Below are 27,610 nucleotides of genomic sequence, written 5' to 3'. Positions count from 1 at the left end.
TATCTTCTCTAAGACGATAGACAAACACCAGAAGTACGTAAAAGTAGTGCTAGACGTATTATATACATACAAGCTATCAGTCAATAAGGAAAAGAGCGAATTCTACATTAGGAAGACGGTATTTTTGGGATACGAAATATCCCTAGGACAAATTCAGATAGAACCTTTAAAGGTTAAAGCCATCAAAGATTAGCTACGACCGACGTTAGTCACGGAAGTACGAAGTTTCATCAGGTTTACAAACTTCTACCAGATGTTTATCAGGAACTTTAGAGCGATCACACGACCATTGCATGAGCTTACCAAGAAGAACGCTAAGTTCCAATGGGAAGAGCGACATAAGCAAGCATTCACGTAGATTCGCGACACCATCACCAAGGATCTAGTGCTGGTACTGCCAGACCCCAAGAAACCATTCGAGGTGGAAACGGACGCTTCAGACTACGCCATCGGAGGACAGTTAGGACAACGAGACGAGCAAGGGAAGCTATATCCTATAGCCTTCTTTTCAAAGAAGCTCGACGGACCACGTCTTAACTATCTAATCTATGACAAGGAACTACTTGCGATTATCGAAGCTTTTAAGGAATAGTAACTATATCTTAGTAGCACGGTCGAACTAGTATAAGTGTATACGGATTATAAGAATCTACAGTACTTTATGACAACAAAGGAGCTTAACGGACGATAAATACGATAGGTAGAATTCCTCGCGGAATTTAACTTCGAGATCCGCTACAAGAAAGGCAAAGAAAACGTACGAGTGGACGCTTTAAGTCGACGAACGGATCACATGGAAGGACGAACGGAAATAACACCACCGTTGTTCAAGGAACGAAAAGACGGAACGCTATATTACGAAACGCAGACACCCGTAGAAGATGATCTACTCGACTCGTTCCTAGAATGCTACGTAATCCTTCAAGGAGAAAGGATCGACGAGGCATAATATCAAGTAGCACCCGGACCAGTAGTACCTAACGGAGTAGAAGAAAAAGATAGGAAACTCTAGTACCAAGGCAAAGCGTATATCCATGACAAAGACCAATAGCTACAAATGATTCGAGAACTCTACGAGTCGAAACTCAGAGGATACAAAGGAGTCACGAAGACTGTTGTATAAGTCAAGAAACATTACGACTTTCTATAGTTAACGGTACGAGTTAAGGAAGTCGTACGGAGCTACGACATCTGCAATCGAAGCAAGATAGTACGATACAAGCCATATAGGCTACTTCAGCCACTGCTAATAGCTAACAAACTATAGAGTTTAGTTACGATAGACTTCATTACAAAACTGCTAGAATCCAAGGACACGGCCATAGGAGTGATCTACGATAGTATTCTTACTATAGTAGATCGCCTAACTAAATGGGTATACTTCTTTCCCTATAAGGAGTCCTAGACAGCTAAATAGCTAGCAGACGTAATCTATCGGCAAGTTGTATTAGTATATACTTAGCCGTAAGAATAGATTACCGACAGAGACACCAAGTTCGTATCGAAGTTCTAGCAAGCGTTAATATAACGATTAGGCGTTAATAGTAAACTGTCAACGGTATATCACCCGTAGACTAACGGACAAACAGAACGACTAAACCAAGTTATCAAGCAATACCTTCGTTCCTACGTTAACTACTAGCAAGACGACTAGGTTATACTATTACCAACAGTACAACTCGCTTATAATATAACGCCGACAGAAACGACCAAAGTTATACTATTCTTTATAAACTATAGATACGAAGCAGACCTTAGGTAAGGACCAGAGGTTATAATGCCAAGAGCAACAGTCAAAGTAGAGCAGATGTATGTACTACACGAGAAACTTAAAAAGGAACTCGAGTTTGTTAAAACTAGAATGAAGAACCACTACGACAAGCATAGGCTCGAGGGACCTCGCCTAGAGAGGGGAGACAAAGTCTATCTGATCGTACGAAACCTGCAAACCAAACGACTAAGTACGAAGCTAGACTTCAAGAAGGTCGGACCCTTCGTTATCAAAGAACGAATCTCGACATCTAACTACCGACTATCGTTACCGTCATCTATGCGACTACGGACGGATGTTTTTCATATTTCACTTCTCGAACCAGTACCAAAAAACGCCAAGGTTACTACGTACATCGAAGCAGAGGATGAAGAGGAAGAATGGGACGTCGAAGAAATTTTGGATTCACGTATTATTAACGAGGAACTATAGTACCTAGTTAAGTGGCTTGATTTCGGACCAGAAGACAACTCATGGGAACCAGTCAAGAATTTGAACTGCCCTGAGAAACTGGAACAGTTCCACCGCCAGAACCCGGATCGACCGCAGGCACTGGCTCGGACAAAACGGCCAAGTCGGCCTCTGACAAATCTAGGCCTAAAGAGGACTAGTCAAACGGGACGCCAGTACCCTAGGACCATACGTCACTAATGATATACGCCTCGGAATCCTGTACCCTCCGTTCTTCCGCCTCTATTTCCTCTAGAGACTATATACCTCGACGAAACAGCTCGGAACCCCGCTCCTTCAAGAAATGTTTCTAGCGACGAAGACGAGCCAATCGACTAACAGCCGTCTAAAGTTAAGTTTAAAGAACAAAAAGGGCCTCTTTAGCATCGGCCTCTTCTTGTTCTACGCATTTTTGTTTAGATATAATCTTCGTTACTATAAAAAGATTAGCTATAAATATTAAGGCAATAACTAGGCCACGAACAAGCAGACGCTACGTCGGAACCATCGTAAGAACGACCCCGACGCATACACTCGCTATAGCAAGAAGAGCCTGACGCCATACGACAAGCCAAGTTCCGCTTGAAACACCACGAACACGGCATGACGTCTATGCCAGAGGAGTCAATAAAAGAAGCAAGCGCGGCGCGCTATTAGGATTTTAAAGATCGGCGTTTAGAGATACGATCTGCCATCTTGTCAGCCACTAGCAGTATAGAAAAAGGGAAAAATTGCAAGGTATACGTAGGAAAGGATGTTGGCGCTATTTGAAACGGCCAAAAGAGGGCTTTCAGGTCGAAAGCCTTGAAGGAGGGGCATCGTGTCACGGAAATATGTATGTAGATGCCGCCTAGGCCACCGACACAAACGGGCCAATCAAGCCGAAGAATGATGGACCAATCAGGACAGGATCACACTTGGCAAGAAACGATCCCAGCAGAGGATCACTGGCTCACGACGTGAGCCAGGTGAGCCAGTACGGAGGATCACCACGACCGCTAGTGATCCCAGGATTATATATATATGTAGATAGTCACTCGTTATGGTGGACTCTGGGAGTTCACCAGTGATAGCAATCATAACCACAGTACTTATACCAAGCATCGCTGACTATTGTGCGAGATAACTCTAGTGTTGTTGTGAACCCTTTGGCTTTACCGAATCCCTTAGACGACTTGTACCTTTGTCCTATACCACTTACCTTCGTCTGAACCCTTTTAGAAGAAGTCTGAGCCGGGTTCGTCACAATATATAGGCAATTAATATATATATCTTTATACTTATAGTAACTATAAGTATAATAGTAGTAATAGGAGCTAGCACTAGAATGATCGTAACATTTACTAAAGGAATGTCCTACTAGAGCCGATTATATATATATTCTATAAGGTACCTTATAAAGCTCACTAGCTTTGATATTACTATACTCTATTAGCTTAAATGATCTTAATACGACTAGTAGAGCGCTTAGAAATTGTAATAGAACCGCTATCAAATTAATCAGAAGAAACCGAACCACGTAAATTCGCTTAAAAACGCTAGATCCGCTAGGATTGCTAAAATACCACGAAATCAGCATTAGAACAAAGGAGCACTTACGGTATAGAAGCTTTAGCGCGCTTACACTTTCGAGGTATTATAGGAGCGGGAGTTAACCTGCTAGCCGTCGTAGTATTCGCGATAGGCGTATCTGACGAGTTATCTATTGATTTAAGCGTAGGAGGCGTCATCTTATTATTATTACGATTAAAACTAGTAATACTATCGCTACTATGGTTACAATGGCTATATTTGAACTATAGCTTTAAAGGAATCGCTCTACTATACTTAACTCTTTTAGACTTCTAAATACGGAAGGTAGGCCCTCTAAAGGAGCTATCGAGGTAAGAGCGACAAAGGATATAATACTAGGAACAGTATCACCACAAAGCGTAGTTAAACGACTACCGCGTTTAACTAGGAGGTGTGTTAGAAGCTATAAAGCTTCTAAGCGTATTAGCCACGCGTTTGCTATAGCTATATAAGGCTATTTAACGCATTGGCTAGTCCCTTTGTCTATAAATATTACTCGTTTTATCTCCTTTGTAGATAGTTTAACAAGGCACTCTTTTCCTTTGTATAGCCACCTACTACAGACTGCTTTCAATGCTCCCGGAGCTCCCACTACGTTCGGCAGTTTGCGATCCATATATTAGTCCGGGCGGGTGCTATGATGCGCCTGGAGCGCGTTCATTCCGGTTCCCGTACGCAAACTTGCAGGTCAGCATCAGTGCTACGAAACCGGCGAGCCCGGCTCTCTTGGTGTCTCTGTCGGAGTGCACATGTTCGCACTCGTAATGGCCATACGAGACATTGTTTGTGTCGTAGCAGCTCTTGCTGAGCAAGTATCGAAGCTGTAGAGCTGTCGGCAGACCTCTACGGGATACTGACAGGCAGAATATGTGCTGGCGCTTCCCAGCCTCTTGTAGCATCAGGCTGTAGATGTGATGCCGAATGTCTAGTGGAAGGGCGAAGAGAGGTGGAAGCTGCTCGAATGCGGTCTGGGGAATGGTGATTTTGCGCCTCGCTGGTGTTTGTCTTGTGAGCTCTACCGGCCACACGATAGGCTTAGCGATCTGTTGCCCCGGGACCGTGAGCGCGATCGGCTTCTGCCGTTTCCTAACTCGTGGACTGTTTCCATTCTTCTTCCCTGGACGAGAGACGCAAGGTGATGCGATCATTGCCGCTGCAGACGGTGCAGAGTTCCTCTAGACACAGTTAATTACTCAATTGTTTAAACCGGAAAGAAGGAATGTTCTAAGTGTTATTTCGTAGAATTGGCACGGAACAGCGTCTTCTTTCCCGCGCGGCGACAGTCGCATGTAAGTAAATACAGATAATACCGGGCTCATTGCTGTGTTTATCAAGACTCCGTTTGCGCTGTTGTTTGGGCACGTTTCGCTGATTCACAGGGAGATGCGAACTATTAAGCAGTGGCGCCACGTTGTGGTCATGCGTTGTTCCTGCCTAAGATGCTTGGCGTGTGTTGAACTGGAGCATTCGGGCAGCAGCCTCAGGCTCTCGGCTCTGTGCAATTGCGCACTTGACTCACCGCAGCTCAGCCTCGCTACAAACTCCAATTGCTAGTTGTTCTCTTCCCATAGAGAGTAGTGGCTGCCTACCTTGGCATCTGGCGTACCTATCCACTAGACAAGGAGGTAAGTAGGGAATGCATCCTAATTATTATATTTAAACAGCTCGCATTAACAAGCGAACGGGTCATCTACCACCCGGATTTTTGCCTGGCCAAGCACCCACCGGGAAGTAGCTAGGTATGCATTTGGCTAATTATCTCGTCTTTATCTTCTTCCATTTCTCCGAGCCGTTGCCCGAGACGATAGTTACTGCGCGCACTGATTATAATAACTAACCACCAGTGTAGGATTCGCTCGAGATGCAATACCCAGGGCACCTAGCTACCTAAGTATACAGGATCGTTTCTGGCCGAAGTGGGAACCTATCTCCGAAGACACGCTATAATCATTCAGTGTATGCCTTCAACTACCGGTCGAAGTCCAAGACTTCTACCGAAATGTTTACCCCTTCCGGAAACGCCAAAAAACAGAAACCAACCCTAGAGGAGGTGCGCAGCTATACAAGCCTCAATTACGAGAAACAAGCTTCCGTCTACTAGACAGTGACGTCAATAAACTTCCCATTTTGGGTTCTGACGGTACCAATTGGTCCTTTAAGCAACTGAATGGAGCGTGGCCAAGGATGCTCCGGACGCGCAAGGTGATGCGTGAAAGCGCTCTCTTTTCAAAATGCTGTCCGTTGTAGTTGGTATATCCATTACCAACTGTGCAAGTCTTTGCTTGGTGCGTGCGAAGAGAGGCTAAGAATGGATTTCTCTGCTCCTACAAATTAGACCTGTGATTGTATAAAAGACACTTGGGGCTCGCAAAACCCCTATAATTAAGGACAAATGGCCGACCAGAGTAGACATGGCATATGTCGAAGAGCCGGATTTATAGGTCCAAAGTGCCTATGTACTATGCAGGTGTTTCTGTACATTACTTAACGGCCCGACGAGTGATTCTAGCTGCTGAAAGTAATGGCTACGGTATTGACATTGGAGTCAAAGATGGCAAGGTTTGTCGGAGTAAGGGGAAGGGCGACAGACCGCGTGAGCAAAGGGCATCTAGGACCGAAAGGTCTGAGTAGGTCCGTACTCTCCTATGTCTTGTCCTATTGAATCTATAATTAATTATGCCTTATCTATATATAGCTAGAAAGCTACATACAGCAATGACCGCCTATCTACCCCCTGGTTAGGAAGACTGGCCGTCTCGAACGGGTTTCCTAGGACGAGGCAATGGGAGTGATCATCGTAAAGTCCAAGGAACCATATTAGAAACACCTTACAAAGCACAGCACTACTTTCTATACTAGCGGCCAGCCATTCCTAGAGGAATACGATGTATAGGCTCTAGTAGGTAAGGCAGGGCTATATACACTATATACGTAATAAGATAGATACCCTTTTGATATAGTACGTGTCCGTAGACACGTCCATCATGTAAGGTTAGATTAGTAAGCCCTGTGGATACCTATAAACGGTAGGTTCTTTATACCTATCTTCTTCTTATACAGAACCACAGGGCTAGCAAACGTTAATAGAGGACATCGATCTTTTAAACTATTTTGACTACTATAACCAGACCTCTATTAAATGGTAATAAGCACTACGACCAACCATCTAGTAACTATTAGCACTAGATTCGTATTACTCTAATAATTAATTTAGTACTAATATTATAATAGTTAAGCTTAGTTTTAGTAACTTGGTAACTAAACTAAGCAATTCTATTATAACCACTATAAAATCTCCCTATTCCTAGTAACTTAGTAACTAGGATAATTATCCCTATCTATCTCCCTATTTCTAGCGACTTAGTAACTAGAGTAATTACTATCTATCTACCTACCTTCTTCTATCCTAGTAACTTAGTAACTAGGATATTCCTCTTCCTTTTAACCTCTTAAATCTATCTTTATTTACCTCTAACAAATAGGCTAGGTAAACCTTATATTAATACCTAGATCTTTTCCTATAGACAATCCTCTTAGTAGTCTATATCCTCTAAACTCCCCTACCAAACAACTATTATATAAGGAACTCTCTGACTACGTAGTAAGTATACTCTAAAGACGCTATGGAATATCTCCTCTAACAAGTTTATAGGTATTAGAGCCTAACCCTAGTAGTTAATTACCTTAAGAAAAGGAAGCTCCTATATAAGAGACAGAATCGGCGATAGAATTTGCTAATGAATATAAGATAGAGTAAGCTAAACCTAACAAGTTTAGTGCTAATAAAGAAATACTTACTTGGCTAAATGGCAAGATAGATTTTCGATTTGCCTAGCTAAAGGCCTAAACTAACTATATTATTAAAACCATTAAAGGATTTCTTAGTAAATTTATAAAGATATTTAATAAGAATATAGAAAAGGGTCTTACTAGGATAGACTATAGAATTATAACCTATATAGTAAAAGTCAAAGATCGACTTACCCTTTACCTAGAAAAGAAAGTTTTAGTAACGATAGTATTACTAGCTAAACATATTAAGGAACTAGAAATATATATAATATAGTATAGGGACGTTCTTAGTAGAGTAGTAACCTAGATAAAGGAGATAGTTAATATAATATATAGATATAAAGAAGAGAAGGATATATAACCGCTTAGTTATTAATGATCTTCCCTTAACCTAGCTAGACTTAATATTATTATAGAGGAAGTATAGGAAGTTAGTAACCTTATAGAAAATATATACTATAATAGTAGAGCTTTTCCTATACCCCCTAAAGGCGCTAACATTAGCTATAGGTTTAATCTTGGCCGGCCCGAACACGTATAGTAGTATAGAATACTATACTTTGTAGCTAGTAGTAGCAGAGATCCTGATTCCCCTGATAATAGCAAAGACGGTGACGACAATCCCCCTAACTGCCACTATACCTCTGATAATAGGAATAATAGGCGCTATCGAGGTATACTACTCTTTAGTAACAATGGTAGCAATAGTAATAGACGTTATATACGCGAATTAACGTATAATACCACTATAAGTACATAAAGCTACTTAGACTTCAAGATCAAGAGGGACAATATTAGCTAGTTTAATCCTTCTTTTCCTAACCTATAATTACTAGGCATTATTAACGATAGAAAGAACCTAGTATTTACTAACGTCTACTACTTCGCTAACCACATTAAAACCTTTCTAGAAAGTAACCCCTATAGAAGTGTTAAGACGTAGATTCTATCCTACTTTTAAACTCTCCTTGGTAGTCTAGTAATCATCTGGTGGACTAACGAATTAAATGGTACCACGCGTAGATAACTACACGATTAAGGGCTATAATCTATCGTAGAACGACTATAAGAACGCTTTATACTAGACGCTATAACTATTACCTATAAATTTAATGAAAGTCGCTTATATTTAAAGGACATTATAAAGGATAAATAGGCACTTAGTTTCTTCGTATAGAAGATACTCTATTAGGTATACTTAATATATATACTTAATAAATATAACGATAACTAGTAAGGAGTTATAGTTTAAGTTTAGTCTATAATAGACCTCTATATCAAGTAATACCTAGATCCTCTCTAGCGATATTCCTATCTTAGAAATTATATATAATATATTAAGTAGTCTCGATCTATTGTTCTAGCGGCCACTCTTAACTACTACCTATTTCTATAGAAAAGGCCAATCCCGGATAGCAAACCAGAGCCTTACAGGAATAAAAGTCATGGTCCTTTCAAGCCCTTTAACGCTAACCGATAGTAACAATTTGGCTACCAGAATGACAGACCATTTAGGAATAATATACGTGACCGTAGAATTGATCGAAACCACGGAAATGACTACTACTATAAAGGAACCCGCCGCGACCAAGGCGATCGCAAGTAGTAGGAAGGCAAATAAGATAACAAGTTCTATAAGGACAACCGCTAGAAGAACTATCGCGACCATACGCACTTTGCAAAGGAAGCTAGTAATAACTCTAGCTCTAAGTCGGATCAAGTTAACGATCATTCGGCTACTAGTGTCCCTAAATCCGGATCCGAATCTTTAGATAGCGATACTAGCATCGCGTATATCATTTTAAACTCGTAGCTTACCTACTACAAGTGCTATAATGCCTTTAATTCTTAATTCGAAGTATACTCTCATGCCAAACGGTGCTATAGAAAAGGCCCTCTTCCTTCTGTCTATAACTACGAAGCTAATCTTATAGATTTGGCCTACTACACTTATAGGTTTTATAATACCATACTAGATTCGCAGAACGTACTCTTCTAGTACTTAAAGTCCTATCAAAAAGCAAAAGCTAGTAGTATTCGCCACCCTATTAAATCCGGTAGCATTTGTAAGATAGAAGAGCCTACTACGCCGTCAGAAAAGGTATACTAGGCAACGGATTTGATGATAACGTCACCGGAAAACGCTATAGTAGATGTATACTAAGTCAAGGATATACTAGGTAGGTATATAGCTAACCTCTATAGATTACCTTTAGGTTATACCTATCTACGTATTTAGGCGTACTATAAACTAACTAACCGTGGCATTATAGAGATTTACCTAGATCCTAGCGCTAGTCGCTCCCTTATCGACTATAGTTTCTTATAACGATTAAACTACTAGATTAAACGATATAAGGGTAGAGTCAAAGGTATAGGAAACGTTATACTAAGTCTTAACGAGTAGACGACGTTCGATATCTATCTACTAGGTATAGAAAACGGTATCCCTACCCTAGCCAAGTTTACCTGTTCTATATAGGTTATCGACTCCCTAGCGCCGAATCTCCTAATAGGTAACGAATTCCTAGATTCCTACGATACTAATATCGACTACTAGTATAAGGAAGTTAATTTATAGTTATTTAACTTCTATATTCCTTTTTCTATATATATATACTTTATACCCTATATATAGAAGGTTAAAATAACTAGGGAAATTACCCTCCTACCTAATTAATAGGTAATAGTACCTATCGAGTATAAGCCTCTCCCGATAGATCGCGCCTTTATATTTAACTTAGCCTATATAGCCGTTTATAACTTTATAGTAGATATAAAGACTCTAAAAGTGGTACCTATCAAAAATACTACACGAGGAACGATCTATATCCCGAAGAGGTACCCTATTAGAAGGATCGAAGAAATGGAAGATAGTAGCTATTTCGCCTATTTATAGGAAATAGCTTTTAGCGCTACTACGGTCGTAACTACCGCTATAACGATAGCTATACTAGCTATAGTAACCGACGTTAACCCTATATTAATAATCGCTAATTACTATAATATCGTTCCTATTAATACCTCTTTCAATTTAAATAACTATATAGGAGTAATCCTCGAAGGCAGTTATATCCCTCTAAAGTAACTCGCGCCTATAGCAATATTTACCGACATTGAAAACGCGAATTCGAATATACCTATTAGCGACTTCGTCTTCTAACTTACCTAGCACTCTAAGAGAATCTAATGGCTAGATATTTTGTTAAAAGTAATGCCTAGAGCCGCCGGTAATACCGCTAGTAATAAGGAACGTAAACCATAAGTACCAGAGAAGCATTCTACCCTAGGATTAAGGATGTCCGGCTCCCTACCTAAGATCGTTACTAATAACGGTGTCTATATCTATATAAGCGACTCGGCCCTAGCTAGGAAGTTTACCAACCTAATTAACGAATTTCTATAACTCTAGAATGATAATAGTCTAATTAATATATCAAAGAGCAAATAGATGAAAGTACTACTAGTAGAAGGCTAGTAACATTAGAAGATACGCTCCTACGTATACCTGTTAAGCTAGAGGGACAGGGAAGTCCTAGATAAGACCTTTGATACCCTCTATTAATAGGGAAAGATACGATTCGTAAAAGAGGCTACACCTTTTGCCTATCCTATCTTCGTTATTTGGCGTAATATTAAGGGCATTACTAAGGGTCGTGTTATCATTAATCTATATAGTTTAAATAAGATTACTATCTTAGATAACTACCTATTACTACTATAGTTAGAGATTATCGTAGCCCTATATAGGAAGAAGTTTATTATGGCTATTAACGCTATATCGTTTTTCTATTAATTTAGCGTATATCTATAGTATCGCGATAGGTTTATACTAATTAGTCTATATGGTTTGGAATAGCTAACTATAGTACTTATAGGTTACTGTAATTTGCCTATATATATATAATGGTTTATAGATTAGCTATTACGACCATCTTCTACCTACTATTATACGTTTATTAACAATATCGTCATCTTCTTAGATATAGCCAAAGATTATATACACCATTTAAGGACTATCTTTAGCCTGTTCGAGAAGAAGAACATTATCATTTCTCCTACCAAATCCTATATTAGATACCTAGACGTAGAACTCCTTAGCTTTTAGGTAGACAGTCTTGGCCTTACTAATATAGCTTAGCGTATCGAAGTATTTAAGTAATTATCCTTTCTATATACGTTAAAGGTGTTAGAATAATATTTAGGCGCTACTAGATTCCTATAGCATTTGATTCTATACTATATAAAGATCGTTAAACCATTGTAAAAACGTAAAACTAAGTTACTAACACAAGGGTGTAAGTCTAGTAGTTTAGAAGTTAGTAACTATACCAAGTAAATAGGCTATTATAGCTATACTTCTTTCGAACTGACCAAGCAAGAAAAGGCGTCTTTTTCAGCCCTATAAGAGGCTATCTATCGTAAGAACCTAACTATCCTATACTACTTTAATCCTAACAAATAGCTATATATTTAACTAGATAGCTGTTTAGAGCGCGGATTTGGCGTTATAGTCTTCTATACTTGCGATAGATATAACTAGTACCTAGGCGTACCTATCCTAGCTAACCAAGTATTACTAGTTATATTCCTAAGCCGCCTATTAACAAAGGCTAAGATACGATATAGGCCCTCTAAATAAGAAGTCGCTTGTCTAGTATAGGCAATTCGTAAACTACGTATAATAGTCTATTCGGCACGTATACCAGTTATCGTATTAACTAACCACGCCGCTATATACGGAATTATAGAACAAACTAACCTAGATACAAGCTCTACCGACTATACTAACCACTGCCTAATTAATATATCTATCTACCTATCGTAATACGACCTCAAAGTCTACTATCTTCCTAGAAGGCTTAACTTTATACTAGATGCCTTAAGTAGACTACGTATGTTATAAGACCCCGAACCGTCTAAACGCTCTAATAAGCTAGCTATACTTAATAACGTTTAGTTTGCTTTCGCCGAGGCGTAGATAGATCCTAACCTCAAAACGAAGTTCGTTAACGGCTACAAAACAGATGCCAAGTATGCCTATATTATTAAGGACCTCAAAACCAAGTATACGGATAGAACTATCGATAATAAGGGCATCGCTATTTTTTCACGCCGTAGGCTACCATTTATCTTGATCGACAAGCTCCTCTACTATATTTGCCTAGATAGCACTTATATATTATATATACTAGTAAGCCTTGTATAATATATCCTTAGCCTGGCCTATAATAAGAAGTATTACTTTAGAACTAACAAGATAATATATAACTTACGTAGTATCGCGATTAATAGAAAAACTAGATAAGTAAAGGACTATACAAAACATTATCCTATTTGTCAAGTTAATGCTATAGATCGTAACCTTCCTATAGGTAACTATTAGCCAATCCGCCTATTAGATATACTACTAATATAGGTAATCGCTATCGACTTTATAGTAACGCTACCATTAGTTACATTAGCTAGAACGCTATAGTACTTAGATAGGTATAACAAATTCGATTCGATAATAATAGTATCCTATAAGTCATCTAAACAAACGCTCCTAATACTAGGCTACTCTAGCTATACTACCGTAAACTAGGGCAACGTACTAATATGATAACTACTCCTATCCGACTAGGGAGTGTTAATAGCCGTTATATCTGACCGCGATCGTAAATTTACTTCCGAACTATAGATAGGTATATAGAAGGCACTAGGTATAAAGCTATTAATGATAACCGCGTACTACCTATAAGGAGACAGTCTTATAGAGCAAAAGAACTAGACTATAGAAATTGCTCTACGCTTCTTTATATACAAGAAACTAGATAACGATTAGACTACTATACTTCTGTAGCTTTAGTGGCATTTAAACAGCTCCTACACTACCTCTATTAGAGTGTCACTATACGAGCTACTATACGGTTTCAAACCTGCCAGACCGTTAGAAGCGCTAACCATGCTATCGTCAAATATAGCGTAAGATATCCTAGTCCTATGTAAATATCTATACTAGGATACCTAGATGGTAATAGATTTTATAATAGCTCGAGCTAAACGCGGATATAATGCTAGCCACCGTAATATCGAGTTCAAGCTAGGCGACCAAGTATATTTACGCCTATACTATAGCTACTATCTATTAGGTCGACTATTATATAAAATGTCCTAATAACGTATAGGCCTATTTAAGATCATTAAATACGTTAGCCGTCTAGTATACCACTTACAATTACTACCTAATATAGATATATACCTAGTAATATTTATAGCCTATTTGTTACCTATACCTCCTAGAACTAATCTATATAACCATACTATACCACCTACTAGCCTTATTAAAGATAGTTATACTAATAGTAGGCTAGAATCTAGTAACAAATACAAAGTCAAGTATATTTAGGACTATAAGCTTATATATAGCAAATACAAGTATCTTATCAAATAGAAAGGACTCGGCTATAAATATAATATCTAGAAAACTAACTTCTAACTATACTATATATATAAGATAATAAACAAATACTAGGCTTATCAAGGAAGGCAACTAACCACCTTAAAGACTTACCTAGAGGCAGGTATAACTAGAAAAGCTACGTTAAAGACTCGCCCGGAGGCAGGTATAGCTAGAAAAGCCACGTCAAAGACTCGCCTAGAGGTAGGCACGGCTAGAAAACGCCTATATAGAATAAGTACAGACTAGAACGATATATAAGATACTATAGTAGTAGCATAATACTACTATTTATAACTAGGATATTCACGTAGAAAGAGAGCTTAAATTGGGAGCTATTTAGAGCCTGTAGTACGGGCACTGCGTTTTCTTTTCTGGGCGGGGGACTTGATATAGTACGTGTCCGTGGATACGTCTATCATGTAAGGTTAGATTAGTAAGCCCTGTGGATGCCTGCAAACGGTGGGTTCTTTGTGCCCATCTTCTTCTTATATAGAACCATAGGGCCAGCAAACGTTGATAGAGGACATCGATCTTTTGAACTATTTTGACTACTATAACCAGACCTCCATCACCTTTCCAGAGCATTCGCTAGTGACTACGCCAGATAACGACTCTATAGGGACGGGAACACACGCGTTTGTACGGCGATGGCCGCCGCCTCGATACGAGAATCCTTCGGTTGCGACAGGCTGCCTGGCTCGCACACTGATATCGACTACACCGAGTGCCTTTTCATGGTCGGCTATAGCACCATAATTAGCGCACGTCCGGGCGTCAGTTTCGGCGCTGCTGCCGATAAGGAAAGGGTGACGTTTGGTCAAGATGTCCGTCTAGGTGATTTGCGATTATATAACTTGGGGGGTTTGATATTCTTTACTTTATTAATTGCAGGATACCTGGGTCTTTGAATGGAAGAGCTCGGAGCTTCTGTTCGATCCGACATTTGGATCATGTTGATAATCATGTCTAATTAATAAATATTACCTCAAAGCCGTTGCGATGGTGCAGTAGGCCGCCGTCATGGATATCGTCCCCCCTCCCACTTCGGCTATAATTATGCGTAGGGTTCTCTCCGCGGAAATATGGTTCTAAGTGCGTCATGATTAATTACGTACCAGCGGCCAGGCGACTTGGGAATCATCCAGTTTAGACCTATGCCACTGTAGAAAGCGGCGAGCTGTCGATGTACTATCCGGGAGACTAACGATGACGGCTGCACAGGCAAGGTACTCAACCTCGGGGCCGACTGGGGCCTGATCGACAAGGACGAGACCTTCTCAGCCGACACGCGCTACCACCTGCAGACGGATGACGGCGCACACATCTTCATCCGCACTGCCGGACCCGCGCGGGCAAATGGCAAGGTTCAGCTGTCGATCAAGTTCGAGACTGGCAGCCAGAGGTACTACTGGCTCAACAAGATTGTTGCTGTCGGGGTTCTGACGGGTAGCAGCTGGAGAGTCCTCGCTAAATTATCATCCTTGGGTGCCTCTGTCGTGCTAGACCCAAAAAGAATGCCAATGTCTATGTCAACGCTGCTTTCATCGAGGCATACTGTGCGAATCGAGCCTACAACTACTCGATAACAATCGGGGAATGTACTGATATGTCGCGAGATGAAGAGCAAAAGTATTAAAAAGAAGAAGTGTGAGAATAAAAGCACGATAACGAAAAGAAAAAAAAAATATCAGTGTAGAGTCCCATCAAGGAGTCTCCAGCTTCGAACCCAGCGAGATGGGAGGAACTGCAGGAGTCACGTGGGCTTAGTTCATCTCTCCCGCGTGCCTGAGGGCACCTAATCTAACCTAACCTTGGCGTTTTGTTCAGCGAACACCCGCGATTCTACCGGACCTTCGCCGAAAAATCGCCAGCGCAGCCAGCCGCAGGATCATCCGGAGTGAAGCCGTGAGGCCAAAGCGGCGTCGAATAGGACGCGCCAATTCGGAGCAAGCATGTCCAGTTACCCACCGCCGCCGACGACGTCAACGAGCGACGGCACGGGCTCGACCGACGCTGCGCAGCAAGGAGCCGATGCCGACAACCACCAAACCGACGCACCAACCCATTCGCTTTTCGCCACGGAAGCTGCCGCTGCCGCTGCCGCTGCTGCAGTCGCTGCCGCGCACCATGGCCTTCAAGCACTCCAGGCTGCCGTCGCCGCACCCGCGCCGGCGCCGGCGGCAAATCCAGTGTCGTCTCAACATGCATCACTCGCCGACGCCTCCTACCTGACCGGCACCAATGTTGGGCAGCCGCAGCTCGCGGGCTCAAACCAGAAAGCCAATCCGAATCCCACCAAGGCAACGCGCTTGCGCCGCGCTTGCGATATGTGCAGCCAGCGCAAAGTCAAGGTTCGCATCCAGCGCCGCAGCCCCTGTAGCGTCTCTTCGCAACCTCGACGGAACGGCACTGACCTTTGCATGTGCACGTATTACTGCCTTGCAGTGCGACGAGACCCAACCATGCCGGCCATGCACCGACCTCGGCGTCGACTGCACCTTTAACCGGGTTATGAAGCGACGAGGACCTCCCAACAAGCATGCAGAGGCAGCAAAGGCGGCCAAGCAGCAGAGACTCGAACCAAACATTAGCCCTGGACCGCACAATGCCGCCGAGACGCTCATCTCCATCTCGGGAGCCCAGGACGCGCAACACATCCTCGACGCCGAGTCCATTGCCCCGTGGCCCGTCCTGACCCTGCTCATCGACGACTTCTTTACGTACATCCACCCGCTTGCGCCATTTCCCCACGAGCCGACGTTCCGCAGGTCGTTTTCTGCGCGAGAGGACCGCACGAACAGGGGATTTCTCGCCCTGCTCGCCAGCATGATCGGCTGCTTGGTAGCCTCTTTCCCCAGAACTGCGCGCTTACATCTCAAAACGCAGCAACAAAGCATGCACATGTACCCTAAAGCCATTGACCTGATCGAGCGGTGCAGGACGGTTGCCCTCGCCGCCCGCGGAGCCTCCTTCTACAGCCGCGACGGCATAACCGTCTATGACGCAGCGACGAGCTACTTTCTCGGGCTCGCGGCTGCCTACACCATGCAGTGGAAAGTGTGTCGCCGTTTTATGGCCGAGTCCATGACCTTCATCCGAGAGCTGGGTTACCACAAGCCGCGCGACATGGGCTCTTCCATGTTCGGCGTCACTTACCGTGGGCCGCCGTTCAACCATGTCGAGGACCAGCTTGGCAAGCGCATCTTTTGGTGTTTGTTTCTGGGGCTCCGGTGAGTAGTACGAATCATTCGCCTTGGTTACCGTTCGCTGGCTGACCATCTTTCAGATCCATGTACCAGCTGGGCACACACCACAGCGACATTGTCCTCCCGCCACCCACGCCGGGCGAGCCATACCCTGACCTGCCCGTCGAGGTGGATGATCAATACATCTTGACCCATCAGATACTGGGACAACCGGAACACACCCTCTCGCTTCTTACCGGCTTCAATTACGGCGTCAAGATCTACATGACGATGAACGGCCTCGTAAGCGTGGAGCTGTCCTACGGCATCTCTACCCTTCCCTTTCACGATCAGAAGGCAATGCTGGATGAGTCGCTGCAGGCGGTGAAACAGATCTTAGATGGCTTGCCGCGCGAATTGACGATTGACCTGGACGCCGGATCGAGTAGCAAGCCCAGCCACAACCTCCCCAACGTCATGCCAACCGTGACGGCCCAAGCCGGGGCCTTTGATGACGCCGCCAGCGCCCTGCACTATTATCCCATTCCCTACGCCCACCTTCAACCGCAGCAGCTGCAACAACAACAACAGCAGCAGCAGCAGCAGCAGCAGCAGCAGCAGCAGCAGCAACAACAACAACCACCGACGCCCGACTTCCGCCACAAACCTGGCGCACAGCCCGAACGCCGCCGCCTTCTCCAGTACGAGATCCAGAAAGCCAACATCCATGCCTCGCAGATCTCGACTCGCTCTTACTACGTCGAGCGGTACCTCAACCTGCGGGACGCCCACCGCGAGCACGTCCGCTCCCAGGCGGCGCAGGCCTCCTTCGCCGCGACGCAGCAGCCGCGGCCCGCAGACGGCACCGACGCGGGCGGCGCCGATCCGGGGGGAGACGCCGGCGCTGCTGCCAACGGCGGCGGTGCCAGCAAATCGGTCGCCGCGGCCGAGCAGGCGGACCCGGTCGACGCCAACATGACGGCCGAGCGGGAGCTCATCGTGCAGCACCTGCTGACGGTGCTCGCGTCGATCCCGCAGCGCAGCATGGAGCCCAACGGGGCCTCGCTCATCAACAAGATCCGCCAGGTCGCCAGCACCCTGGTCAACGACGCGCCCGAGCGCAAGGGCCCCGTCGCCGTCAAGGCCCAGGAGTCCCTCAGCAAGTTCGTCGACATCCTCATGCGCCTCGAGCGCATCCCCCCCGGCGGTGGCCCGGACGGCGGCGTCGTCGGCCTTGCCGCCGGCGAGGACGAGGAGCAGGAGCTCCGCACCTGGGCCGATCTGAGGGAGCACCAGCTCCGCTTTCTTCAGGGGGGTGGGTTCATGGGCTTGCCTTGACCTTTTCTATTTTCTTTTTTTTTGGGGGGGGGGGGGGGGTCCTTCTGCTTGGGATGTCTGGCGTGGTGCTCACCTTTTTTTGTATATTGTTTGTCTGCGTTGTGGGCGGGAAAATGGACTGGCGTTCGGTTGGCTGGGAAAGGGGTCAGTTGTCAGAGTAGTCGTAGGGGCAGTTCCTCTGCTTCGTCTGTGGTGATCTGCTTGCCTATACGTATACGTATGTACATGAATCATCCTCTGGACTCCGGTAGGCCCGGGAAGAAGTCTGCTTACGTTCAAAGATTTGTAGGGGAGGTCGCAAAACAGGAGGTCATGCCTTTAGTACGCATACCCGTGAAATTGCTCTTTGCGGTTGTTTTACTTCCGCCATCCGCCGGAGACTGGCTCTTGTGTCCAGATAAGCTTAGCTTAGCTCTGTCCCGGAGCAATGTCACATGTCTGGATTACTACCATTCTGTCGGACGGAATAATCCTATTGTCGGTAGACGCGTCAATCACGGAGTGCCGTCGAAGGATGTGGAGGCAGTATTAGGAGATTGGGGCGCTTAGTTGTATGATATGTTTGCGTACATGAATCCATCATCACGGTTGCGAAGGTCACGGTTGCGAAGGGCACGAGCGGTCATTAATTAGTGGTGCTTTCTTGGCTCTCTCCCCACACCTCCTCACAGCTGAATCCACATTTCAGTCGTGCCACCGCATCCTGCGGGGTCTTGAATAAGCCAATTTCCCAGAACGGGGCCGCGAAACTCACAGCAACCACTCCGTTCTCGCGGGTTTGAAAATTTCCCTACTCATTTTGGTTCGGCCGCTCGTTTCCTGTTCGGACCAGCCACCGTCTCAGTGTACTTGTTTGTCGCTAACATCTGGGGACAACAAGACAGCAAACCAACAGATCAGCATGGCCGCCAAAGAGAAGGCCCCCGAGGAGCTCGCAAAAGCGGCGACACTCGCCCACGTTCCTGGTGGTGATGAATACGAGAAGATGATCTCTGGCATGCTGTGAGTCAGGCACCAGTTCACTTGGACCTCAACCGTTGTTGACTGGCATGGACTGTCACAGCTACGATCCTCAGGAGAAGGCGCTGGCTACCGCCCGGTTCCAGGCGCGGAGATGGTGCCACCAGTACAACAACTACTTCCCTGACGACCCTACGGCGGGCTTTGAGTCGCTCTCTGCGGAGCGGCTGCGCATGCTTCGCGACTTTTTGGGACACGTGGGCGACGGAGCGTTCATCGAGCCCCCTTTCCGGGTCGACTACGGGTGCAACATCCGGCTCGGCCGCAACTTCTACGCGAACTTTAACCTGACGATCCTGGACTGCGCCATCGTCACCATCGGCGACCGCGTCATGTTCGGTCCCAACGTCTCCCTCCTGTCGGCGACGCACGAGACGGACGTGCGCAGCCGGCGCGACGGCATCGAGTATGCCAAGCCCATCACCATCGGGGACGACTGCTGGATCGGCGGCCACGTAGTGGTGCTGCCCGGTGTCACCATCGGCCAGGGATGCACGATCGGCGCCGGGTCGGTCGTCACCAGGGATATACCGGCCTGGAGCGTGGCCATAGGCACACCGGCGCGAGTGGTCAAGAAGGTGACACCGCCGGACGGAGACACCGAGACGCGGCCAAGCGTGGTTTGAGTAATTAGGTCTTCGGCCCGGGCTCCAGGCTGTGGACAGAGGAGGGCATTGGTCCCGCCAGCAGCATAATACCACCTAGACACGTACAATATATATAGAGTACTCTGCTTTTCGGGTTAAATTTATCACGCACCAGTTCAAGGGGAGAGAGTGCGGATTACGAAGGAGAACTCGAGACCCATGCTTGTAGTTTGTATTCCCTCTTCACTGGCTGCACCTCACGCAATCCAACATGCCTCGATACCGTTTCCCAACGACCACGGTTCTTGCTCTTCTCAACATATGGTTTTGTCTTCCATCCGTTGTTTACACGCATCTCGCGTGTGATCCGTTGTTGTCGGACGCCCCCGATCAGGAAAGTCCGCATTTTCGAGAACAGGGCGCCCGGCACAGCCGTTTCCCCGCTGTTTCTTCGCTAAAATCTCGGCTGTGGCGGAATGAGCCCCTGTGTAGTCCGCACTTCTCTCCGCACAGCACACCAACGCCAACTTCACTGGACACGGCGTTCATCATATCGAAATTTAGAAAGGTGTCAAATCTAGCCGTGATTCCACCATTGACTCGACACACAGCTGTCATTGTTATCATTCCCTATTCTTCGTCATTTCGAATTCGCAGGTCTCATCTTTCTCCGGCCCCGCTGAGGAGTTGAGCATGGCAACGCAGACCGTCGAGGTTCAGACAGAGCTCGTAGAGATTCCTTCAGAACCCCGAAGTGAAAACAGAACATCGACGCAATCGGACCATAATGGGGCTCCTTCCGCGGCCAAATACGATCGAGCCACAATCTTGAGGTCCATAAGCGCCGGCTTCTCATTCTTTGTGGCGGGAGTCAACGACGGGAGCATGGGGCCCTTGGTGCCCTACTTCATGCGCCAGTATGAAATCAACCCTACCGTCGTCTCCTCCTTGTACGTCAGACAGCCCTTCATTGCATTCAGGAGTTTAGAGAGCCGGTGAATCAGGAGAGAGACGTGAGGCCTTCTGATACGGGACCCATGACAGATTCGCTGCCAGCTTCTTTGGTTGGCTCTTCACCGCCGTCACCAACACGCACATATGCCAGTACCTCGACCTCGGCGCCATGCTGGCCATCGGGGCAGCCAGCCAAGTAATAGGCCAAGCTCTGCGGTCCTGGGGCCCTCCCTTTGGTCTCCTCGCCTTCAGCTTCTGGTTCACCACGGTGGGCCAGGCATTCCAGGACACCCACGCTAACACGTTTGTCACCAAGCTCCCGTCGGCGCACCGTTGGCTGGGGTTCATCCACGCCATGTACATGGCCGGCTGCCTCGTCGGCCCCTTCGTCGCCACCGCCGTCGCCTCGGCCGGGTCCGTCTCGCGCTGGTATCTCTTCTACACCTTCCCGCTCGGCCTGGGCGTCGCCAACCTGGTCCTCGTCTTCGTCGCTTTCCGCTCCACCGTCGGCCGCCTGCCGAGGAAAAAGAGGGTGACCTCCTCTTCGTCCCCCCACGCCGCGGCCGGTGAGGAGGAGGAACCGGCGACGTCCCGGAACAAGGCCGCCGCGACCCTTATCAAGAACACCGTCCGCATGCCGACCGTCTGGCTGCTGAGCCTCTTCTTCTTCTTCTTCCTGGGCGCCGCCGTCACCGCAGGGGGCTGGCTTGTCGAGTACCTCGTCGTCGTCCGCGGCGGCGAGCTCGCCCAGATGGGCTACATCCCCGCAGGGTTCAACGGAGGCTGCTTCCTGGGGAGGCTGCTCTTGGCCGAGCCCACCAAACGTCTCGGGGAGCGCAGGATGATCCTCGTATACTCCGTTTTGTGCATCGGGCTCCAGTTGCTCTTCTGGCTGTGAGTCGCTCCCTCGATTCCGTTCTTGCAGATACTCTCCGTGTGTGCAGAAAGTTGCTGGAGAAGGTCCCTGACTCACCATCCATCGATTCAATTAACAGAGTTCCAAACATCATTGCGGCCTCCATCGCTGTAAGCTTCTTGGGTTTCTTCTCGGGCCCCTTCTTCGTTACCGTAGGTTTAACCCAACCCCCTCCCCCCAACAAAAAAAAAAAAAAAAAAATTTCATATCCCTATGGATGGATGGTATCTCACCCCCCTCCCCCAACAGGGCGTCTCGGTCGCCTCGAAGTTGTTCCCTCCAGCCATCCATTCCACAGCTCTTCCCCTCGTCTTCGTCATTGGGCAGATCGGAGGATCCGTGTTTCCCATCGTCACCGGAATCCTGGCCACCCACGAGGGCGTCAAGGTCTTGCAGCCCATCCTGGTCGCCCTGTTCGCCTGCACCGCTCTGACCTGGCTGTCCATTCCCGCTCCAAAGTCAACCGCGAATACAGCCCTTCATCAGGAATGAAGTGCCCTCTGCTATGGCACCCGAATGATAACCCGAGCGCTTCGCCCGCCAAAGCTGCCTTGCCCCCACAGAGATCAGTCACCTACATCGCGCCGAGTGAGGTTCGCTGGTGCGTCTCAGGGCGGACTTGATTGTTGTTGACGGTGCTGCTGCTGTATAAATTATGCACATTATCAGCCTGACATGGACTTGCCTGTAACGTATCAAGCGTACGAGTGTTGAACCGGCGCTTTCGCCTCAGAGATGCCTGTATATAGATTGTCCAGCAGAGACGCGGAACATTACCTAGTGCTTGAGGTGGCACTTTAAGTAGGACTCCCCTATTAACAGAACAACCTGTCAATAGAACACTTAGCAAACCTTGGCACTAATACCTACATATCTCTTTTAACTATATCTACTATAACCTCTTTAACTAACTATAATATAGAAAGCTACTTATTCTATACTTTCCAAGTTGCTTTCTTTAGCTATAGAATATTCTATATAGCTAGCTTTAATCTATACCTAGGATACCTATTTAATTGTAGCGAACTACTAGTTTAGATCTATAACTACTGCTACAGCTCGATGGCTGCAAATGACCATAGCTCGGACAGGCTGCAAGATACGACACCACAGCGGTATTCGCGCCGTGGGCGGCACTCCTAGACCTACTAGTACGGGTCTGTAGAAGTGGTGATATGATACGTTAATTCTTCCAAGTGCCGGAGGCATATAGGGATGCTATGTAAATACATGTCGACCTCATCCCTATTAGTAGGCCAGTCGGATCTGACCTACTGACAGCTAAATGCTGTAATGACTAACCTCTTTCTCTTTAATAGCTAACTACTTCTAATTATATCTTTAGAGCATTGTTTTCCTAATATAGCTCAGCTAATTTAATGTCCTTCTAGTTAAATGCTTTTTAACATTTAGCTATAGAGACCTAGATCTTATTTTATAAGACCTATAGACCTATATCTATTACTTAGCAAGGAAGATTCTATAATAGCTAATAGACCTAGGGAGGTATCTAGAGTATAGCCTTATAAGGAGGCTAGATCTAGGGGCTAGGCTTTTATAAGGCTATTCTAGCCACTTCTCCTTTTCTTTATAATATATTAGATGTCTAAATTAGCTATTAAAGGGGGGATAAAGGTTATTATCTAGCCTATTATATATAGTTTCCACTGTATATAACTAGAGAGGTTCTAATATACTATAGTATAGTAGTATAATACTAATAATGATAATAATAATAGATTTAATAAAGTTAATAATAAATTTATTATATTTTATTTAAGCTATTAGTTCTTTAATAAGATAGCTATAAATCTTATAAGTAATTAAATAGTTAATGGTCAAAGATTAAAGGTAGCTATAGTTAAAGTAATGAAATAACTATAGGAGCCTCTAAAAGAGGGCTTGTAATTTGTAGATTAATGTAGAAATTAACAATCCTTGTATAACTACTATGGAGTTCGATAATAGATAACAAGGAAGAGGCTGACCAGGGTACCATGTAGGGAAGATGTGGGTAGCTACAACTGTGGTAGGGCCCGGAACCCTAGTAGGGGCCCGGTTAACCACAGGTTGAAGTTACGGTGTGGCACGTATTCCTGGGTTGTTCCGTTGGTAGGAGGTCTGACTTTTACAACGGCGAAGTATTTGTATAGGTTATAGGGCTAATTAGGTACCTAGCACATACTGATCTTGGTTTATTGGCTAGCCAAGATAGCAGAACTAGATTATGTGAATAGCGGGTACATGGCGAAGAAGAACCAAGAATGAGAGCGTCACGACCCGCCACCTCGTCTCCGTATTACTGAGACTTTTGTTCAGCGCTGGTACCCTGGCTTTGTTCCCTCGACACAACTAAAGAGATTGGCTAACAACCATTTAAATCGTCGTACCTGAACAGCTAGCTGAGCGGGTGCCCACCTTTCTCGTCTCCTGGAATAAGCTTAGACGAGAGTGCGGGGATGTTATTAAACTCTATGCAGACCCATGCTTAAAAATGGGAATCCACTGCTCAAGCACCACACTCGGTTCCGAGAGACATCGGCGGCGGCGTGTACTCAGTGTGCGAAGGGACTCGCGGGACCCGAAGGATGTTGAAGATCCAGACATCTGCTCGAGTTTGGTCCGAAAAATGACCGAAACTCGTTCAACTTCCCCGCTCCACGTCGTCTGCCGCGACCAGTCCCAGTCCAAGTGAATGCTTTCAAGCCAAAACTCACCGTAGAAGGCCTTTGTGCCGGGATGCACCAGTATTCCAACGGCGTATTTACTACGGTGGCGAGCCAAAGTTTTTTCCCTTACCCAGGTACCGACAGGGGGGCCGCCCAAAAACCATAGAAGCGTGTATATGCCTGGTTAGGATGCCTGTCGGCACCTAAACAGGTCAAGAAACTTACCCCTGATACCAAGTACTTCGGTCGTCAGTAGAGTTGCTGCTGTCGCCCCCGCCAGGGGTGGCGGAGTTGATCAGGGGGCTGAAAAATGGACAGGGGCAGGATATTGTGGATGATGGCAACTACCTACTGCGCAGTGTAACTAAACGGATGAAAACGATCAGCGCCAGAAAGAGTACGGATGTCGCTACCAAAAGAATTGGCTCACCGCCTTTAGTGCCAAGAAACCCCTTTTCCCACTAATCCACTGTCAGCCCCTATAAGCAACTCGCCAGAATACACGATAGTCATATTCTAAAAGTTCTATACTACCTGTTTCGGAAAAAGTGAGGCTACTCAACACTTGGTCCTGGCTCTTTAAAAATCCGTTCAGTACGGTTACGTGCCCTTCCTTCCTAATACTCATTACCCCCTTCTAGCCGGATGACCTCCTGGATATGATGAGGGATCCTCTCAATCTAATGCTATATTCTTTCCTGTTCCAGCTCTGCCTACGCCTTCTTCCAAACTATCTCAGCCTCCTTCTTACTCTTTGGAGCTCCTTTCTTTGAAGTAACCCGCTTTAGGTATGGCTAACAAGGTTCAATCATATTGAGGTTAGGAGAATTTAGGCACCAGAGTAATCTGGCAACACCTGCAGCCTCATATACTACTGCCTATACCTGATAGGCATACGAAGGAGCAAGATCTTCCTAGACAAGAGCGTCTAGACCGTATTACTAGGCGAATAGAATAAGCTTTACAAGAAGGACCTCCTTCTGGTAGCGATACCAGTCAATACCAGTACCCTCTCGTCGAACAAGCTTCCCGTGTTTTGCATCCTACTTCTATTGAGGAGCTTTCCCGCCTTGGTTCCGGAGTCTTAACCGCCTCATACCAGTCTCGAGCTCCTATTGCTCTCGGAGGACAGGTTCCAACTTCTTATTCAGCTCTTCAAGATCCTTGGCAGCAGCCTTCTTTTCTTGAGCAGTCTCGGGGCGCCAGATATAGTAAGGACCTTTTATATTATATGTAAAATAGCCCTAGAATTGGAATTCGGTATATCCTTTCTATCGTTCCCGAATGCAAGACTTAACAAACTTCTCCTTAGGGGTCCTCTATACTCGGTATCCCCCCCGGCGGTGGTTTAAGATAACAGATGTTTCGTCAGACCAGATCACTCATTTCTAATCTTCAAGAGTCTAGTCCTTATAGCGAAGATAAAACTCCAAGCGATCTTTCTTCATCTTATCTATCAGACTAGGCTTTCGAGTTGGCTTTGTCTTCTTGAAGCCAGCAGCTCGTAAGATCCTCCAAACCGTCATCGGAGAGATAGAGTTACCTAGCTCAGCCGATATATAAGCACATGTCTTCTCTCTGCCGTAACGGTCGGCGCGAACCTTCTCAAGGACAATGTCTTTATGGTCGGCTTGCTTAGATAGACGGCCAGTCTTAGGGGCATCGCAGACGTGTTGATCGAGAATAAGAGCGGGAGTCTGAGACGGATCAAATCCACGCTTAAGAGCCTTGCTCGCAATGTTGTTAACAGTCCGAGCCTTTAGCCCTGTAAGAGCTTCAATTTGCTTGTTGTCAAATTGTAGAATTAGCTTGAGAGTAAGCACTTGCGCGCGCGTTGCAATATCGTGGTAAACCATTGTGGAAAAAGAGCTTGTAAAAAGAGTATTGGTAAATACTATAGTAGGATGAGGATTGATCTATATGGACATATGGACGGACTGTACTATAGTAAATAAACAAGGAATCAGGGGGTTACGGTGGTTACTAGCCAAAACGGGGATTCTGCCGGGCAGAAAATTTGAAGGCGGTGAGCCAATTCTTTTGGTAGCGACATCCGTACATCGTCGTCTGCCGGGGGGGCACAGGTCCCGAGGAAAGGGGGGGGGGGCGGGGGTAAATATACAGCCAATCAGACAAGATAACAGTAACGCAGTTGGAAAGGAGGACAGAACAAGGCGTTATTGAAATACGCTAGACCATGCTGAACGCGGTCATGATGTTCAAAAGTGGGGTGTCCTTGCCGTATTAGATGACGACCGTAGCCAGGCAGGACTCGAAGCCGGTTACTTGTATCTGATTAAGTACCCAGAAGTGCTCTCCAGCACCAAGGGGCCAGCTTACGCCGCCATCTCGATGATGAAGTGCGCGAGGAAGTCTGCTCCCAGGGCGCCGCCCAGAGCTTCCATGTTCATAGCGATAACCGCGCAGTACTGCATGTTACTGAGGTTCGCTGATCATATAATTACCTAGGTACCTAATGTTAGTTGGCTGTACCCGCGAAGATTCAGATCTTGAGTCTGCCGCCGTTGAGTTTACTTTTGAAGTTGTCGTCCGATGGAAACACAAACTGCACAAACCGAGAGCGTCTGGCTTTGGTCACCTGGGTGTGGCTAGTGAGCGACTCAAACTGCTTCGTGATAACCATGAACCAAGTCTGGCTCACCGCCTACGTTGATTAGGTACGTTTCTCCCACTTTTCTGAGACACCTCGATAAGTGCTGCGCAATGGGAACTACGCCGCATCGGTGGCATGCCATGCCGTCGCGAGCTCCTGTGTCATTCTAACTAATTACGTATCTATAACTGTGCATCGTTTACAAATCACTTTAGCTTCGTAGCTTATGTTCGATACTCTCCGCTACTATCTTCCGTTTCGCACCTTGATGTGACAAATACCCGGTTCCTTTCGTGT

General features: G+C 45.7%; 5 protein-coding genes across 5 annotated transcripts; 3 read left to right on the top strand and 2 right to left on the bottom strand.

The window, feature by feature from the left end:
• Nucleotides 1-4,350: 4,350 nt before the first annotated feature.
• Nucleotides 4,351-4,941, bottom strand: P884DRAFT_297924 (uncharacterized protein; the record flags this gene model as incomplete). Its single annotated transcript, XM_069444558.1, has 2 exons — nt 4,351-4,384; nt 4,469-4,941. The coding sequence occupies 2 exons, from the start codon at nt 4,939-4,941 to the stop codon at nt 4,351-4,353; spliced, it is 507 nt and encodes a 168-aa protein (XP_069299745.1).
• A 10,306-nt stretch (nt 4,942-15,247) lies between these two features.
• Nucleotides 15,248-15,496, top strand: P884DRAFT_157777 (uncharacterized protein; the record flags this gene model as incomplete). The annotated part of the gene is made up of 1 exon (XM_069437250.1): nt 15,248-15,496. A coding segment is annotated over one exon (249 nt), but the record flags the coding sequence as incomplete, so codon positions are not given.
• A 268-nt stretch (nt 15,497-15,764) lies between these two features.
• P884DRAFT_283459 (uncharacterized protein) lies at nt 15,765-18,553 on the top strand (the record flags this gene model as incomplete). Its single annotated transcript, XM_069443662.1, has 6 exons — nt 15,765-15,782; nt 15,858-15,989; nt 16,052-16,381; nt 16,476-17,260; nt 17,317-17,982; nt 18,145-18,553. The coding sequence occupies 6 exons, from the start codon at nt 15,765-15,767 to the stop codon at nt 18,551-18,553; spliced, it is 2,340 nt and encodes a 779-aa protein (XP_069299743.1).
• A 500-nt stretch (nt 18,554-19,053) lies between these two features.
• Nucleotides 19,054-22,894, top strand: P884DRAFT_219441 (major facilitator superfamily domain-containing protein). The gene is made up of 6 exons (XM_069439411.1): nt 19,054-19,555; nt 19,617-19,953; nt 20,818-21,110; nt 21,205-22,008; nt 22,110-22,182; nt 22,280-22,894. Exons 1-6 carry the CDS (start codon nt 19,455-19,457, stop codon nt 22,520-22,522), a joined length of 1,851 nt encoding a protein of 616 aa, XP_069299742.1. The 5' UTR covers nt 19,054-19,454; the 3' UTR covers nt 22,523-22,894.
• Nucleotides 22,895-26,165: 3,271 nt separating this feature from the next.
• Nucleotides 26,166-26,555, bottom strand: P884DRAFT_219438 (uncharacterized protein; the record flags this gene model as incomplete). Its single annotated transcript, XM_069439410.1, has 2 exons — nt 26,166-26,242; nt 26,301-26,555. The coding sequence occupies 2 exons, from the start codon at nt 26,553-26,555 to the stop codon at nt 26,222-26,224; spliced, it is 276 nt and encodes a 91-aa protein (XP_069299741.1). The 3' UTR covers nt 26,166-26,221.
• Between the last annotated feature and the right edge of the window lie 1,055 nt (nt 26,556-27,610).

The sequence above is a fragment of the Thermothelomyces heterothallicus genome (assembly GCF_042370625.1).
Source record: "Thermothelomyces heterothallicus CBS 202.75 unplaced genomic scaffold P884_scaffold_5, whole genome shotgun sequence".
NCBI lineage: Eukaryota > Fungi > Ascomycota > Sordariomycetes > Sordariales > Chaetomiaceae > Thermothelomyces > Thermothelomyces heterothallicus.
This window is presented reverse-complemented; position numbering and strand designations above follow the sequence as displayed.